Source organism: Benincasa hispida, chromosome 4 (genome assembly GCF_027475165.1).
Source record: "Benincasa hispida cultivar pf3 chromosome 4, pf3_genome.v1.1, whole genome shotgun sequence".
Lineage (NCBI taxonomy): Eukaryota > Viridiplantae > Streptophyta > Magnoliopsida > Cucurbitales > Cucurbitaceae > Benincasa > Benincasa hispida.
This window is the reverse complement of record NC_143481.1, coordinates 17,449,016-17,467,188: the sequence shown is the minus strand read 5'-3', so window position 1 is coordinate 17,467,188 and position 18,173 is coordinate 17,449,016. Positions and strand designations below refer to the sequence as shown.

Below are 18,173 nucleotides of genomic sequence, written 5' to 3'. Positions count from 1 at the left end.
CTTAGTGCTAAACCCTCCTATTTTCAGCAATAATAATACTCACATGGGGAAAATTGTTAAATTTATATATTATTGAATAAATCAGGATAATTCAGAGTAATTCATGATGCATAATGACCTTTTATATAGGAAAATAAATAGACAGTAAAGAAACCACTAAAGGAAAAATACATAAATAAAAACATCAAAAAGGAAAACAATAATTAACCATAAACCCTAATTTTCCTTTAACACAAATGAGGCTCCCAAGTTGAGTTAACCATAATCCACAATAACAATTTATGTGCTGTTACAATTCAGATAATAACGCAAGAGATCCCTATTTACCTTTTGAGGGTGCTTCTTATTCTTCACATCAACAGACACATAATCAACAATAACAGCTTCTGAACCTTTAAGTTTCATGGTTCTGGTTGTGCCTGCAACCTCATCATAAATGCTACAATAGGGCTCATCTGGGTGTATCATCTGAATCTCATCAAATTTAGTTAGCTTTTTAACACATGCAAACAAAAAAAAAAAAAAAAAAAAAAAGACAGCAACACAGAAAATAAGGCTTAACCTGACCAACATAAGGGAGCCCATCTGAATCTATGATAGATCGCACAGATGTATCAATATTACTCCTCCTAAAGATCTTCTGACTTCGACTTGATCTATTGCCCTGATCAGACAAGTCAATAGTTTCTGTCTGCCAAATTATCAGAGTGCATGAACAAAGGATTTAGTTTCAGCAAGAATGTGTTGTAACAATTTGATAAATATCAGTCAAAGGGGAAAAAACATGGAATGTGCACCTCGTATTTGTCAATCAACTCCATCATTAAACGGAAAGAATCCATAACCATTTGTTAGCGTTGGAAATTTTATCATGTGTTTGTACATATTAGTCATCAATATTTGGTATGCATAGTTATTATTCTTTCCAGATATGTAAAAATGTCACTCCTCTGTAAAAGACAACCTAAGTTACACAGTTTGATATATCAAAATATTCTTTATCATCTCAAATTTGAGATGGTATCCAGAGAAAAGGTACTAAACCCTGGAAACCTTTTAAGCATTGTTTTATCAAAGGAGTTGAGAAGTAGGACTAGGAGTTAGGAAGTATGAGTTGTGAACTTCACTTCTTGTTTGTCCCAAGGAGTTTGTGGGTCTCTAACTACTAAAAATCATCAATTTTATACCTTATCAACTCCTTGTTATGCAAGAAGAATAGGGGTTAATTGGATATGATGAAAAAGGTGGAAGAAAAGAACACAATGTTTTACATGGAAAACCCTAGAACAGGGAGAAAAAACCACAATACTAGACTACTTTTTATTATTTTCTGATGATCTGAATACAAGAACAACTGCTCAAATAAATAGACAAGTAGAAAATCCTAGGGCAAGGCTAAATTACAAAACTGCCCCTAGGGTTAAACACTTATTTTCAACACTCCCCCCCTCAAGTTGGAGCGTAGATATCAATAAGATCCAACTTGCTAATACAATAATCAAAGTCGGGTCTAAGCAACCCTTTTGTGAGAACATCCGCGACTTACTGATTTGAAGGAATGTAAGGGATGCATATGCCGCCACTGTCCAATCTTTCCTTGATGAAGTGTCTATCAATCTCCACATGTTTTTTCCTGTCATGCTGAACAGGATTATTTGCGACGCTTATTGTTGCTTTATTGTCATAGAAAAGTTTCATCGAGAGATCACTATCTTGATGGAGATCTGACAAGACTTTCTTCAACCCGGTCTCTTCACATATCCCTAGACTCATTGCCCTGTACTTAGCTTCAACGCTGCTTCTGGCTACCACTCCTTGTCTCTTGCTCCTCCAAGTAACCAGATTACCCTAGACAAAAGTGCAGTACCCAGACATCGATTTTCTGTCAACAACAAAACCTGTCCAGTCAGAATCGGTGTAAGGTTCAATGTACCGTTTATCAAACTTTCTAAACATCAAGCCCTTACCATGATCTTCAAATATCTCAAGATGCGTTCAACGGCCGTCATATGTTCCTTATAAGGAGCTTGCATGAATTGACTAATAACACTAACTGCATAGGATATATCAGGTCTAGTATGGGATAAGTAAATCAATTTCCTAACGAGACGCTAATATCTCTCTTTATTGACTGGAATTCTGTTATCCACATTACTAAGCTTCGCATTGAATTCCACAAGAGTGTCAACGAGCTTACACCCAGTCATACCTATCTATTTAAGTAAGTCAAGTGTGTATTTCCTTTGAGAAACTGAAATACCCACTTTTGACTGAGCAATTTCCATTCCAAGGAAATACCTAAATTTTCCAAGTTCTTTAATCTCAAACTCCTTGGACATTTTCTCTTTAAGTCTTATAATCTTTGTGGCATCATCACCGGATAGAACAATGTCATCAACATAAATAATGAGGACCGCAATTTTCCCTGATACAGACTTCTTTGTGAACAAAGTGTGGTCTGAGTGTCTTTGATTATACCCTTGAGATTTCACAAAGGTAGTGAATCTGTTAAATCAAGTCCTCGGAGAATGTTTCAACCCATACAGGACTTCCTTAGTCTACAGTCTTGGTTCTTAAACTGACTTTCAAAACCAGGAGAGGACTCATGTAGACTTCCTCTTCTAACTCACCGTTAAGAAATGCATTTTTTACATCAAGTTGATGAAGAGGCCAATCTTTGTTCACAACCATAAACAAAAGAACCCGGACGGTATTAAGCTTGGCCACCGGAGAGAAAGTTCCTGAGTAGTCCTATTCCAAAGGTCTGGATAAAGCTTTTGGCAACCAGTCTAGCCTTGTATCTATCAATCGTTCCATCAGACTAGTATTTTATGATGAACACTCATTTGCATCCAACTGTCTTGTGTCCTTTAAGGAGTGAGACTTGATCCCAAGTGTTGTTCTTCTCAAGAGCCCTCATTTCCTCTATAACTGCAGCTTTCCACTCAGGAATCTCCATTGCCACATGTATACTACTTGGCATCATTACTGTATCCAGACTTGTGGTAAGAGCCTTGAATTCGAGTGACAAGTTACTATAAGACATGTAAGTATGCATAGGATACTTCGTATAGGATCTAATACCTTTCCTCAGGGCAATAGGAAGATCAAGAGAGGCATCATGACATTTTATCTCGTCTGACCCTTCACCACATTCAATATTCTGCTCCAGAGCTTTATCTTCCAAGGGATCTCTCACACATTCATCCTCCCTTGTAACACTCTCACTCTCTTGGAGTCGTTTCCTCAACACTGTTATTTTCAATTGCATATGCATTGCACATGGCGTCCTTGGCACAACTGTCGACAATTTCTTCCTTTTTACCCACACTACACGTATCATTCTCAGAACAAGCACCAATATCATTAGAGACAGAAATAAAAGTACCTGGAGCTGACGTTGGGTCAAACTTATGGACCGGAGTCGGAGAAGCAACAGGTGACACTATTTCCTTCCTGAGATTCTTCCTATAGTATGTTATCCACGAGACTTGATTGGTGGGGAGAACCGTGTCATTACTACTTAAGGTAAGGTCAAGTTCAGGCGACAACTCTAATGGAATTAGAGATGTGGACCAATTAGTCTCTTCACTAGAACTCTCCCCCTGAAGATGACTAATAGGAAAAAAAGGTTGATCCTCGAGAAAGGTAACATCCATGGAAACGAAATACTTTCAAGAAGGTGGGTTGTAACATTTATACGCACGTTGATGGAGAGAATACCGAACAAACACACATTTCTGAGCACGAGGGGTAAACTTTGTGCAATTAGGACTGTGGGCATGAACAAAGACAACACACCCAAACATCCGGAGAGGCACATCAGGGATAAGACGGGTGGTTTGATACGACTCATTGAAACAATCAAGAGGGATGTGAAATTTTAGGACACGAGAAGGCATGCGATTAATCAGATGGGCTGCAGTAAGGATAGCATCCCCCATAAATAGGACGGAAGGGAAGTGGACAACATGAGGGAACGAGCAACTTCAACCTAATGGTGATTCTTTCCTTCAATCACTCCATTTTGCTGAGGAGTGTAGGCACAGGAACTTTGGTGGACAACTCCTTTAGATGCTAGAAAATCCTGAAAAGAATTGTTGAAGAACTCACGCCCGTTATCACTCTGTAAAATGGCAATTTTCGTGTTGAACTGGATCTCCACAGTGGTATAAAACTATTGGAACACAAACGATACCTCGGACTTATCTGTAAGAAGGAAGACCCAAGTAAGCCGAGTGTGATCATCAATAAAGGTCACGAACCAACGTTTGCCAGTAGAGGTGGTGATGGGTGAAGTACCCCAAACATCACTATGGATAAGGGTGAAAGGTCTGGATGGCTTGTAAAGTTGAGAGTAAACAAGACACGATGTTATTTGGCCCAAATACACATATCACAAGTCAAAGAAGAAATATCAACATTACAAAATAGATGAGGGAATAAATATTTCATGTATTGAAAACTAGGATGCCCAAGACGAAAATGCCATAACGTAAAGTCTTTTTCAAAAGTAGAATAACAAGAAGAAACGAAACTAGCCCTATAACAATCCCTAGAGGAAGCATCGGCAGTCAGGAAATAGAGCCCCCTATTGTGCCGGGCAGTGCCAATCGACATCCCCAAGTTCAGATCCTGCAATAAAACAGAATCAGGTGAGAAAACAGCTTGACAACCCAGATCTCTTATAATCTTACTGATAGACAATAAGTTATAAGAAATTATTGGAACATGTAGCACATCCCGTAACATTAAACCCTCGAACGGTGAAAGATAGCCCTTTCCTGCAATCGGAGCAAACGACCCATCTGCAATTCTGGCCATTTAGCTTTTCTCCAATAATAAACCATGCAGAATTTCCCATTGAACCAGACAAGAAAATTGTTATGGGTAAAGCAGGGAAAGAATTTACTGGATTCTCAAATACATCGGTATATTGGCAGAAAGATCTGGGTGAACTGGTTGCGGGTTTGCACCAAAAACTGCCCCGAAAGCTACAATCTGCTGTTGAAGATGAACAAACTGTCGTTTGACCTCATTTGGGGAAAAACTTACAGGACCTATATTGCCCTGATTCCCTGAAGCGGGTTACTATCCAAGAAACAGAGAAGAAGACTCCAAGCTCGAAGACCATTAGCTGATTGGTGCTGGCGCCACCGATTGAACCCACCGCGATCGCTGCTACTTGGCGTGGCTGGGAGGCTGTTCACCCAGGCGTTGCACGATCGATCAGATCCATGTTGGTCAAATGGAGGAATAGTAGCTGGGTTTATTTGGGAACCGACTCTGATGTGGGAATCCAGCTGCGTTGGTCGAAGGAAGTCAACGGCATGGTGGTCGGCTTGATCGGCTTCGACTGCGGTTGCACCTAATGAAAAGGATAGCGGCTAGTGCGAGCGCAGATGGACAGTGGTTGGATTGAAGCCAACGACAGTGGGGATGTTCGGCTACGACTGGATCGAGTGTGTTTGGTGGGTCTCGGTTGGGCGGCTCCGTCTGGGCTAGTTCCTGTTCCAGTCGTGAATGACACCGACTGGAGAAGGTGTGGTAATGCGATCTGGAAATACCGTCCAACTGCCTGTATCGCGACGGCAACAGCAACGTTGGTGGCGCCACTGATTCCTGTGGAGGTTGTCGATGGAGACTGTGGTTGATTCTCATCAATGACGATTAGGGTTTAGTCGTCATGCTCTGATACCATGATGAAAAAGGTGGAAGAAAAGAACACAAGTTTTACATGGAAAACCCTAAAACAAGGAGAAAAAACCACGATACTAGACTACTTTTTATTATTTTCTGATGATCCGAATACAAGAACGACTGCTCAAATAAATAGACAAGTAGGAAACCCTAGGGCAAGGCTAAATTACAAAACTACCCCTAGGGCTAAAACACTTATTTTCAATAGGATAATTAAGTAATATTCTAGGTTAATCCCTTTTTACCCCCATTTGTAGTAAAACTCTATAAATAGGAACTTTCCCCTCTTGTATGACATACGTTATTCATTCTAATAAAAGATCAACAATCTTGATTCTTGGAGAGAATTCTCTTTTTATTTCCTTTAGGCTACATCAATTGGCATCAGAGCGACCGCCTGGGCCAAGATTGACTCCGCCAGTGGAAGACTGAAAAACTCTTGGCGACGTTGATCACAAGAGAGAGCTTCGTAAGTTGTGCTCATTGCCAAACAACACACATTTAATTAGGGGGAACCCTTGAAATTCCAAGAAAGAAAGAAGAAACCAAACATTTTTCAAAATTTTGCAAGAATGGACCATTAACGACCAAAGGTGTCCAAGAAAAAATACAACAATTGGTATGGGCAAGAAAATCAAATTTACTTCAAAAAAGAATGCTGGAATTCTGACTAAGTGATTCCGAAGAAAAATTTCAACATACTAATTTTGCCCATGCTCGATTTTCTTAAAGAACCTATCATTATCCACATTGGAAATTTGATTCTAGTGATTCTAGTGATTTTGATGATGTAACAAGGGCAATTTGGGATGGAATAAGAAGAAGACAATATAGGAAAACGGCCCAAAGATCCAATCAAACCCATTTTTCAAGATATCAACGTAAAGATTGGGAGTTAGATGAATTAAAGAATCATCAAGAATGGATTTTTACAGCCCAAGAAAAACGTTCAAAACTCAAAATTACTCTATTGGTTATGAAACACAATCAAGAAAGGTTGATTCAAAAGAATCAATAGATGAGTCCTATACCTAACATGAGATTAAAACATATTCAAGAATCCAATAAAATGACTACTTAGATCCTGTAGCATTGGAGGAAATAAAGAAAACAAAAAAAGAAAACCAAAGTGCTTTGGGGAAAGTGACTCAACATATTGATCAACTATCAATTCATTTGCAAGAGTTCAAGAACGGATTGATTTTATATACCAAAGAAAAAACAAAAGAATCACGGTTGGAAAATTTTCAAATAGAAAATCTTGAAGATAAAATTGAAGAAAAACAAGAACGTGAAGATGTTGATTTGGAAATAGTTTCAAATGAAGAAGAAAAATCCAACGAAGAAAGTGAAAAAGAAGTATCAAACACCAAGTAAAAATCAAACAAGAACGACACACTGATTGCGGTGGAAATGGATAGCCAAACTGTCAAAGAACTTGAAGTAAATGATAAAGAAGACGTGATTCTTAAACGATTTTCCTTGGAAGGTGGTTTTGTAATGATTGGTCCTTTGAATACGATTTTGAATGCGCTTGAAGGAAACATATTTTTTGGGTTTATGACCGATGGAGAAGTTCATTTTTTGGTGGCAATATTAGATTGTCTTGAATTTATACCTTTGATCATAATATTTTTGTTCAAAATATAAAAGGTTGGTTTGGTCATACTCCGTTCAGCAAGTTTATTTCATTCCTTGTTTGCTTCATAATTTTTTTCTTTTAAAAACTCGAGGGCGAGTTTGCTTTTTGGAGGGGTAGAATGATGTAAGAAGAATAGGGGTTAATTGGATAATTAGGTAATATTCTAGGTTAATTCCCTTTTTACCCCCATTTGATGTAAAACTCTATAAATAGGAACTTTCCCCTCATGTATGACATAGTGAGACAAAAGCTCAAGGTACAAAAGTATTAGACAATGAGCAAGAGACCTAAGGATCAGCAAGCACACCCGGACGTCTCAACTAAGTTGACACCCGCATAGCGCCCCATCATATCCAAAGTACATACATACATACACAAGAAGGACAAGAGAAACAGTTGAAACACAGCCAAAACAATGCAAACTGCTTAGCTAGACCAAACAAATTGTCGGTACAGGAAAGAACAACATAGTGAGAAGAATTCATTCTAATAAAAGATCAACAATCTTGATTCTTGGAGAAAATTCTCCTTTTATCTTCTTCAGGCTACATCACCTTACACGGTTAGGCCCCATAAGTTCACAACTCCCTAAAATTCATCACTCCTTGGAGCTCACTATTTCACTACTTGCCCCAAACACCCCTTTAGAAACCATACCTGCTGCCAACATTTCTAAACCGTAGCCATCAACAGTACTACCAAACCCTAATGGTCATTGTCATTGTCGAAACCCTACATCCGATTTTGAGAAGGAATTTGAATGGAGTGGAATTTGCTAATTAAAGAAATCCATATATAGTTTCCAGCAATCTTCAAGAGCTTGGTTTGAACAGATTATAAAAGTTATGTCTAGCCATGGATATCTTCAAAGTCAAGAAGATCATACTATATCTTATAAACAATCAAAAAATAAAAAGATCTAAATTTTGATTGTCTAAATAGACGATATTATTCTCCCAAGTAATGATGAAGGAGGTGTAGTTGAACTCAAGAAAAAACTTGCTAGAGAATTTAAGATCAAGGATTTGAGAACATTAAGATATTCCTTGGGGATGGAATTCACAAGATCAAAGAAGTGAATATTTGTAATCTTAGGTAGGTGGCTGCCGTAGGATTTGAACTATTACCCCTAAAGAACCAAGTCCCTTCTTCTCGAAGCCCCATCATGAGCACATTTGAAAAGGAGTGAGGGAATGATTAACCAAAAGAAAAGAGCCAATCAAGTGGGAAAGCCCTTGGCCATTAATCCGACAAAACCAGATAGAGGAAGCCATGTATAACATGTAACTTTACAATAAACGATCGAGATGTATGAACGTTCAGGGGATGTTAGACTATCTAGTGCCAATGAAAGGTTTGCTTTCCAAGACATTACCCAGTAGTGTCAAACGATTATTAGGGCAGAAGAAGGATTGCAGTAGAATTTTTGTTGAAGTTTAACTTTCATAACTTCGCAGTTTTTAGTTTCACATTCCTGATAACTTTTCTAGTTGTTTAGGAAGTTAAGATCAGCAGGCAAGATTGAGTTACACTAGACTTAAGAAAGAAACCAATATAGCTTTTTCAATGAAATAACTTAGCTCTATTTCACTATTAGATTACTTGCATGCATTAGAGATGGTGGTATCTGGAAAAGGATGAGGATATACGAAAGAATGAAAAAGTTGAGTAATTGTATAGTAGTGAGAGTTATGAAGACCACACTTTTACATTTACCATAAAGAGAAGCACACCATAAACAAACCTGATATATTTGTCCATGGTACATTCCACGCTCCACAGAGGACTTGTTCAGAATCATTGCATCCTCCATGTCATAACTACGTACATCATGAATAAAATAGATTGATTAGGACTACAAAAAACATAAATCAATCCCATCTGAAAACTTTATCCTACAATCTTTGTTTCTTACCCAGTATATGCCAACACTGCCACTATTGCATTCGTGCCAGTTGGATATTCATCTATGTTGTATTTCATATATGTACTCGTACGAACAATAGGGGTTTGAGGAGTCTACAAACATTTCAAAGTAAGTCTGCACATTATTGCAAGCAAACAACCGAAAGCTTCAAACATGGAATGGAAGACAAATTGATAACCGAACGCACGAACACATCAAGTGTATTGCACATTTTGGCTCAAGTCACAAATTTACATCAAAACAAGAATCGAGTTATATCAACATCTTCTACATTGTCATCAGCATGGCAGATAGTGAAAGAATATAATGGATGTTAATCACACCTTTGATCAACAAAACAAGTGATCCAAGACACTCGACACCAGGTAATAAGATTTCAATTTCAGTTCCAATTATGTTGAAGTCATTTTTTTTTTTGAGAAATATTATTTTGAAGTCTTCGAGTCCAGCAATTCCAAAAGCTTACATTTTGTTTGGATCTGTTTAATATTAGCCTCACTTTAACAATTTCGCATCAAAGTTAAGGCAAAGTTTGGAGATCAGAGGGATTTTTCAGAATAAATCAAACCTCAGATCTCTCTGTTAGTCTCTGTTTAGTGTTAGACCTTTGGTCAAACTTGCAGCATCTATATGGAATTCTCTTTTAGGGTTTAGAGTGTTTCCTTGACATCTAAATGTTGTAGGGTCAGGCGACTTATCTTGTGAGATTAATCAAGGTGCCCATAAGCTAGTCAGGACACTCACATATTAGGAAAAAAAAACCTGGGAGATGTTTAGTACTCCCTTCCCTTGGTTTGCATGCCAATATATTTTTCTCTTTTTTTTTTTCCCTCATATGTGGAGTTTGTATATTTTGAGTATTAGTCTCATTTTATTTTCATCTTATCGATAAAAAATCTCATTACTTGTTAAAAATAAATTAAAATAAATCGAGCAAGCATATACTATCAATATGTCAATTAAAATCACTATCCAATAACCATTGCTGGATGGAAAACAGAGAGACTTGGGTGCTCTTGCTCAAATGAGAAATCGTATAACAAAAATAAAGAAGATGGCAACAAACTTGAAGATGGTATAGCTTTTGATCTGCGCGGTACCGAATAGCTTGCAGGGAGAATGCCATTGTTTGTTTTGCCATCTACAGTCGGGAGAACAAATTCAAAAGAAAAGTTAGGAGAACAAATTCAAAATAAACATCATTTTAAAAATGAAATAAAGTAAAAGCACCTTTTGGGACATATTTGCGTGTATTTTCTTAAAATAATTATCATTTTAAAATTTTCCTATTATTTTTTAATTTTATGAACTGCTTAGAAATACATCTTTTATTATTGAACTTTTATTTTAAACGATTACTTTCTACTTTTTAAATATAGAGAACTATTTTGAAACACAACTTCCATAATATCCATGAGGAGGAAACCTGGCATTGGTACATATTACGTGGGCTCTGATTGTGATCAGACCAGGGGGTAAGATTAGCAACCACACTAAGCATCCCAGTTGGATGGATTTCTTCATGTGTCGCAGGAAACTCATCTTTCCTCCCACCATCACCCCCATCAGGACATCGTATTTCCATAAATACCTGTTTAAAAAAATAATGAGTCAATTTTTTTAGCTTGCTGACATCCAGAAAACAAGTTCCATACAAATCTAACATTAAAGCCAAAAAGGGAACTTTTTTTAATAGGTCTGAACTGTCTTATAACCTGTTCAAATGGGCCAATGAGTTCAATATTTTGATTGTCCTCAGAAGAGATTGAAAGATTTTTAACTGGTCGAATAAATCTAGAAGGAGATGTGAAAAGGTATAAACCAGGATATGCTCCACTTATACTCAAAGGTACATATCCAACTTCCAGATCTTCAGGAATCTGAAACATGACATTCAAACAATAAGAATGAGAAAATAGGGAAGAAAAAAAAGACATGAAATAGCAGAAAAATGGACAACTACAAACCACGTGGGAAGATAAAACTTTTAATCGTCGTAAATGAGCAACAATTTTCTCTACTTCACTGGATGATATATAACCAACGATGCGACCATCTAAAAGAACATTAAGAACGTCAGGGGGACCCATTTGAACAAGCTTCGGTAGGGATGGTATCATTCCAACTGCAATTAGAACACTCAGAATAGACGTCCTTATTTTGAAGAAGTCCCTAACTTTTCCTTGAGAATTGAAGTATGATGTAATTCCTGAAATAGAAAAACATAGAATCCAAGGGAAAAATTTTCATCCCCTACGTGCAAATATAAAGACTAGCCATTACACTACTAAATAGCAGCGTGGAAGAACTTATCCGTGCAGCCAACACAAAATTTTATAATGACAATATAAGTACCAAAATGATTAACAAATTTAGCGAGAGCATTACTAATTATTATAATTTGTCAGTTAAGGCATATAACCCACATGTGATTTTCCATGATTATAACATTTCCCTTAACTTGTCTTTAATTACTGTCATACTGTGTAAGTCAATGTTTTGCCATTGTCTATTCTTGTTATTGAGTCTAGTCAATTAACACATCCCTTGTGGGAGTGAAGTTGGCCCTAGGTAGTAGACTCAAAACTCAGTTTAAGATGTATGTCCTGTAATTCCTCATCCCAATAAACCCAAGATAGACGAGTATGGTCGTCAATAAAGATAATAAACCATCTCTTCGCCCTATGAGTTATGATTTTAGAAGAACTCCACGCATCATTATAGATTAAATAAAAAGGTTTGGAAGCTTTATATGGTATTAGTAAATATGTAGAACAATGATTTTTTGCTAAAATGCAATTTTTTTTAAAAGGAAACACAATTTTTCATTGATGTAATGAAAAGAGTCTATTGCTAAAATTACAACGAAACAAAAAGTAAAGACAATAAGAAAAACCAAATCAAAGTCAACAATCCGACCCAAGACCAAAGCTAAACAAAGAAGACAAAAACACTTCAATTTAAACATAAATCTTGAAAACGTGACTTTCACAATGCAAAATAGAACACTCAATTCTCTTAAATAAATTTAAAATAAATACTTGAGATATTAACTAAAGGCTCCCAAAGAAGCAACTTGACTAACTAATTGACAAGTTGGGTATGGAAAACGTCTTTAAACTAGCTTGAGGGGGTATTGGAATTTCGACTATCAGTGTGTAAATATTAATTGTCAATATTTAGTCTTTGTTGTCATTATTCTTTCCATACATGTAACAGGTCTCTCTTCTATATAAAAAGACCTAAGTAGTACAATTAAATATATCTTATATTTTCATCATCTCAAATTAAGACCACCAATTGAAGGTAAGGTATACACATGGAGCACCAAATGCATAAATCTGTAGTTTTTTATTCTTTTTTTTTTCCTTTTTTTTAATAGGATACAGTAACCATTCATGGATATTTAAAAAAATGTACAGACATCGCCCCAAAAGATAGGTTGTTTGTAAAGGATATTTTCAACAGCTGTTATATAAATATGTGGTATTTCACAAGGATATTTAAAAAATTAGATCCCTAAAGATATTCAGAAGGGTTCTACGTATAAAATGTACAAATACTGCCCCAAGATCCTAACAAGTAATTTTACTGTGAAAAGAGAAAACTCCTGCACAGCAAATTCTTGTACACGTGTCACAGCTACAGATATGTACAACAATTCACATATGGACACATCAGATGAACAGTAAACTTACTGCAAGTGCTGGTTAAATGATTCAGCAAGCCACATGGTTCCCCATCAGGAGTGTGTACTGGACAAAGAAAACCCCAAGACCTACGCAATAATTCCACATTACCAAAGCCAAGCGCAATCATGATACCACAAACTTACTAAACGGCATAAAGCAACATACTCAGGTAGCAATTTCCGCACTGTTGTAGTGCGAAGTCCAGCAAAGGAAGCTCCACGATGAACAGCACGAAAATGAGACACAAAGCGCAAGAAATTAAGTCGTTCGGCCTGAACTGTAAAGCCTGCTCTCTAATGAAGTCAAACATTCATATTTTAGCACAAAAATAGAATATAAAATATATAAAATGTTTTTTATTTTTGGGAAAAAGGATACCACACTCATTAAGAAAATGAAAAGGACTAATGCTCCAAAACACAAGATACATGGAGAAAAAGAGACCTTAAAGCCATAAAGGTAACAGGCACAGCATAAGTAAGCATAAAGTAAAGTAAACAAAATACTAAGTGAATATCTATTAAAAAGGAACAATGAAACCCTCCCGACTACTATTATTATTATCTTCTATGGAAAATCCTCTCAAACTTTTAGGAAGAGAACACCAAGAGGACTTCAATGCATAAAATATAAAAGAACTCTTTATAGGTACAGGAAACGAACCTTTAGATTTGAAATATGAAACAAATTGTGCTGATGATTCAGAATAATTATAGTTAAAGGAAAGCGACCTTTTGGCCAAATGAAATAAGAACCTCAATACCAATACCATTAGTCTAATAAGTCTTTTGGTGCAACCCCGAATTGATGTAAGAAGAATAGGGATTAATTGGGTAATAAGTTAATATTCTAGGTTAATTCTCTTTTTGCTCCCACTTATAATAAAACTCTATAAATAGGAACCTTCCCTCTTGTATCAAACACATTATTCATTCTAATAAAAGATAATCAATCTTGATTCTTGGAGAGAATTCTCCGTTTATCTCCTTTAGGCTACATCAATTTGGTATCAAAGAGATCGCCTAGGCCAAGCTTGATTGCCACAGGTGGAAGACCGAGAAACTCTTGGCAACGCCAATCGCAAGAGGGAGCTTCGTGAGTTGTGCTCGTTGCCAAACAACACACATCTAATTAGAAGGAACCCTTGAAATTCTAAGAATGAAAGAAGAAACTAAAGATTTTTCAAGATTTTGCAAGAATGGAATGCTCCTGACCAAGGAAAGCGGCCAAGAAAAAATACAACAATTGGTATGGCAAGAAAATTAAATTTACTTCCAAAAATAAAAAATGCTGGAATTCTAACTCAAGTGGTTCAAAAGAAAATTTCCAACATACTAATTTTGCCCATGCTTAATTTTCTCAAATAACCTATCATTATTCACTTTGGAAATTTGATTCTAGTGATTCTAGTGACTCTGATGATGTTTCTAAGGCAGTTTTGGACAGAATAAGAAGACAAAAATATCGAAAAAGGGCCCAACGATTCAATCAAACCCATTTTTTCCAAAAATCAACATAAAGATTGGGAGTTAGATGAATTAAAGATTCATTAAGAATCATCAAGAATGGATTTTTACAGCCCAAGAAGAACAAGACTCAAAATTATTCTTTTGGTTATGAAACACGACCAAGAAAAGTTGATTCAAGAAAATCAATGGATGTGTTCTATACCCACTACGAGATTGAAACATATCCAAGAATCCAACAAAATGACTACTTTGATCCCGCAGCATTGAAGGAAATAAAGAAAACAACAAAAGAAATCCAACATTCATTGGGAAAAATAACTCAACATATTGATCATTTATCAATTCATTTGCAAGAGTTAAAGAACGGATTGATTTCATATACGGAAGAAAAAACAAAGGAATCACAGTTGGAAACTTTTCAAATAGAAAATCTTGAAGATAAAATTAGGAAAAATCTTTTCAAGACCCATGTAGTTAACGGAGGTGATTGGGACAAAAATCATGCGAACAAAGTAGAAGAAAAAGAAGAAAAAGAAAAATTTGAAGATATTAATTCGCAAATTGTCTCAAGTGAAGAAGAAAAATCCAACGAAGAAGGTGGAAAAAAGCTATCGAACACCGAACAAGAATTGAGCAAGAACGACGACACATTGATTGCGTTGGAAATGGATCACCAAACTATGGAAGAACTTGAAACAAATGACAAAGAAGACATGATTCTTGAATGATTTTCTTTGGAAGGCGGTTTTTTTAATAATTGGTCCTTTGAATAAGGTTTTGAATGAACTTGAAAGAAACATCTTTTTTGGGTTTATGGCCGACGGAGAAGTTCATCTTTTGGTGGCAATATTGGCTTTTTTGTCTCGAATTTATCCCTTTGATCATAATATTTTTGTTCAAAATGTAGGAGGTTGGTTTGGTCACACTCCGTTGAACAAGTTTATTTCATTCCTTGTTTGCTTCATAATTTTTTTCTTTTTAAAACTCGATGACGAGTTTTTTTTTTTAGGGGTAGAATGATGTAAGAAGAATTGGGGTTAATTGGATAATCAGGTAATATTCTAGGTCAATTCCCTTTTTTGCCCCCACTTGCAACAAAACTCTATAAATAGAAACCTTCCCCTCTTGTATCAAACACATTATTCATTCTAATAAAAGATCAACAATCTTGATTCTTGGAGAGAATTCTCCTTTTATCTCCTTTAGGCTACATCACCAATGTTACTATTCATTAATATTTCCAAAAAAAAAAATGGTATTTCTGATACTCTTCATCCAATTAACTGTAGATATCAAGTAATGACCTGAATTACGCACGTGTTGGTTAACCTTAAAAATATATTGGCATGGTTTTCATCTCTTTGCAGCCAAAAACTAATGGAGAAATACAACCCAAACAAAATAACTAAACTCAAGCTGTAAAGCATGTATGTCATTACCAAAATTCTGAATTCAAATTTATTTTGAACAAAGAATAGTTACAAAATAAATTTGAATTTGAAGCGTAAAAGTGTAAATAATAAATCTGGATCAAGAACTCAATAAAACATTCAGAAAATACCAAACACCATATCACATGTTGTATAACCAGTACATTCTTACCTGCTGCAGATCTAGGCCTGTTTGTGTAACGAGTCTTCCAGTTTTCAACATATTTTCAACAGCTAAACTAATCTGTTTCGATGGATTCTTGTCCATGACCTTCTTGACATGAGCTACTGATGATATAAACGAGTTGAAACTTTCAGAAACGAAAAGAGTAAGTACTACTGACATTGAATTTGAAGATAATTACTTCTGATTAAATGTCAAACTAATGTTTAAAAATTAAATATAAAATTGAAGCTCTTTTTTAAACAAAAAAAGAAGATTTCATTTACAAAAGAAAATATAGAATTAAAGTTTTGAACTTTTTCTTCTGTTTTTTTAAGAAGAAACGATGGTGTACAAAGAAGGTTTAAACTCTGATTGAAATACAAAACCAACGGTAAGTAAAGGTCCTCTTAGTTAGCTAAAGAGGATGCCCCTTATGTCTGTAAATTTCAAGGCACGGTATTTCACATTCCGATAGAAATAGAGATAGCTGCATTCTTGATAAAGATTAAATTATAGTATTCAAGGACAGATTAACACTAAAGAAGTTGATGGAAGTAATGATAACAATCAATGTAAGAATGCATCAAGAGCCGGTAAGTCAACGAAAGTTAATCTGACAAATAAAAATCAACCTAAAGCGTTCAAGAAAACTTACAGCTGCAGAATTCAAAATTTTTGTTGGGATTACTAATTTCATCTTGAAGAAGCTTTTTCACCTTTTGCAACCAATCTTCTAGTTTCTCCTAGAATTCACATCAAACAACAGTTTTCACTGACAAATAAACCTTATATTATATTACATACATACATATATACATACATTCATACACACACACGGGAACTAACAAATAAACTTTATCACAGGAAAAAGGTTATTAAGGTCCAGTTATATTTTTCTAATAGAAATGGAATTTGTATTAACAGAGTCAAGCTATTATTAACACAGTATAGAAATGACTCAAATAACTGAATCTATCAAATTATTTGTAGAGTCTGCATAGTATTGACACAACGTTTCTTGATAACTCCAACCTCCTTGCAAAGAGAAGATCACACACTTACCTATTGATTGAAAAAAAGCATGGCTTTTGAATAGCTTAATTTCAACTATTATCGTTTAGAAAAATCTTAGTAAATAGCATAATAAAATATTATATTTCTACAGAAAAGTATTTCTTTAATATTCAATAAAAGTAGCATCGGTGTTGTATGTGTTCCATCAATTTGGCATGTGATACACCTTTAATTGGGTTGGGCGAGTTACTTGTTTTCTATTTTTGTATAAAAAGTCGCAAAAAGTCTGCTCTGCAGGAGAGGATCTGCTACTTCGCGGCTACTTTTTAAAAGATGAATGACATTACCTCTCTTTTCCAGTTGCATCCTTTCCAGACAAGGCAAGTACTTTGGCTCAATTATATTACAAGTTTCCTTTTATCCCTTTCTTTCCCTTTTTTTTCCATCGTTAGAGAGGAACCACAATTTTTTGTTAGGAAACGATAGAAATTTTTTATCATTCAAGGATGCCCTTTTCTTACGGCTACTTAATGTAGGCTTGGTAATATTTTTTTCATATATCTTTAAATAATATTTTGGCCAACTGGAGAAGCTTTTTGAAACCTCGTTGCCTTTGGGTAGCAGATTACATTACATGGCAATTTGTCATCGGATAGGAAGGCTATGAAGTACAAACTCAATTCATAGAGTATACAACAAAACAAAAATAAACTCTGAAAAAAAAATGTAAGATGATTACAGTGCAAAATGTAGAAGACTGTTATGGACATTAAACAGAATTACACCCTCCAAAAGAAAAAGCTTGAGACTGACTGAAATTCAACCAAAATAAATTATGACATACTGGATATATCTCAATGAAAGTGTACGTTGCCACTGTAGAAGACTGAAAAGTTTTTCACATCAAGTACCTAATGAAATAAAAGTTCCAGGTACCTTGAGATAAATAGTAATCAGTTGACCAGGTAGCAGAACGTCCTGGTTTTGCAAGGAATCAGGGTTGTCAGGTACAGACGTCTGATCTACAAGGGAGAAGAGTTTCTGCGCCATAAAACTTGTCAAGGGGGGGAAGCCACGAAGGGAAAAAAATTGTCAGCAACATACACAATAGAAAATCATAAAATGAATGTGCA

The 18,173-nt window shown here is 35.7% G+C and overlaps 1 protein-coding gene across 4 annotated transcripts in view; it reads right to left on the bottom strand.

Annotated features, from left to right (window-relative positions):
• The window catches only part of NRPA2 (nuclear RNA polymerase A2), a 44,472-nt gene that overhangs the window by 8,672 nt on the left and 17,627 nt on the right, over nucleotides 1-18,173 (bottom strand). For all 4 annotated transcript variants that reach the window (XM_039030093.2, XM_090312940.1, XM_090312939.1 and 1 more), the window contains 13 exons: nucleotides 17,977-18,094; nucleotides 16,682-16,769; nucleotides 16,033-16,148; nucleotides 13,127-13,254; nucleotides 12,968-13,047; nucleotides 11,237-11,478; nucleotides 10,985-11,149; nucleotides 10,696-10,860; nucleotides 10,336-10,410; nucleotides 9,258-9,361; nucleotides 9,087-9,162; nucleotides 563-691; nucleotides 328-468 (listed from right to left, as the gene is read on the bottom strand). In XM_039030093.2, coding sequence (XP_038886021.1) covers nucleotides 328-468; nucleotides 563-691; nucleotides 9,087-9,162; nucleotides 9,258-9,361; nucleotides 10,336-10,410; nucleotides 10,696-10,860; nucleotides 10,985-11,149; nucleotides 11,237-11,478; nucleotides 12,968-13,047; nucleotides 13,127-13,254; nucleotides 16,033-16,148; nucleotides 16,682-16,769; nucleotides 17,977-18,094 — 1,627 coding nt within the window. The remainder of the gene's footprint in view (nucleotides 1-327; nucleotides 469-562; nucleotides 692-9,086; nucleotides 9,163-9,257; nucleotides 9,362-10,335; nucleotides 10,411-10,695; nucleotides 10,861-10,984; nucleotides 11,150-11,236; nucleotides 11,479-12,967; nucleotides 13,048-13,126; nucleotides 13,255-16,032; nucleotides 16,149-16,681; nucleotides 16,770-17,976; nucleotides 18,095-18,173) is intronic.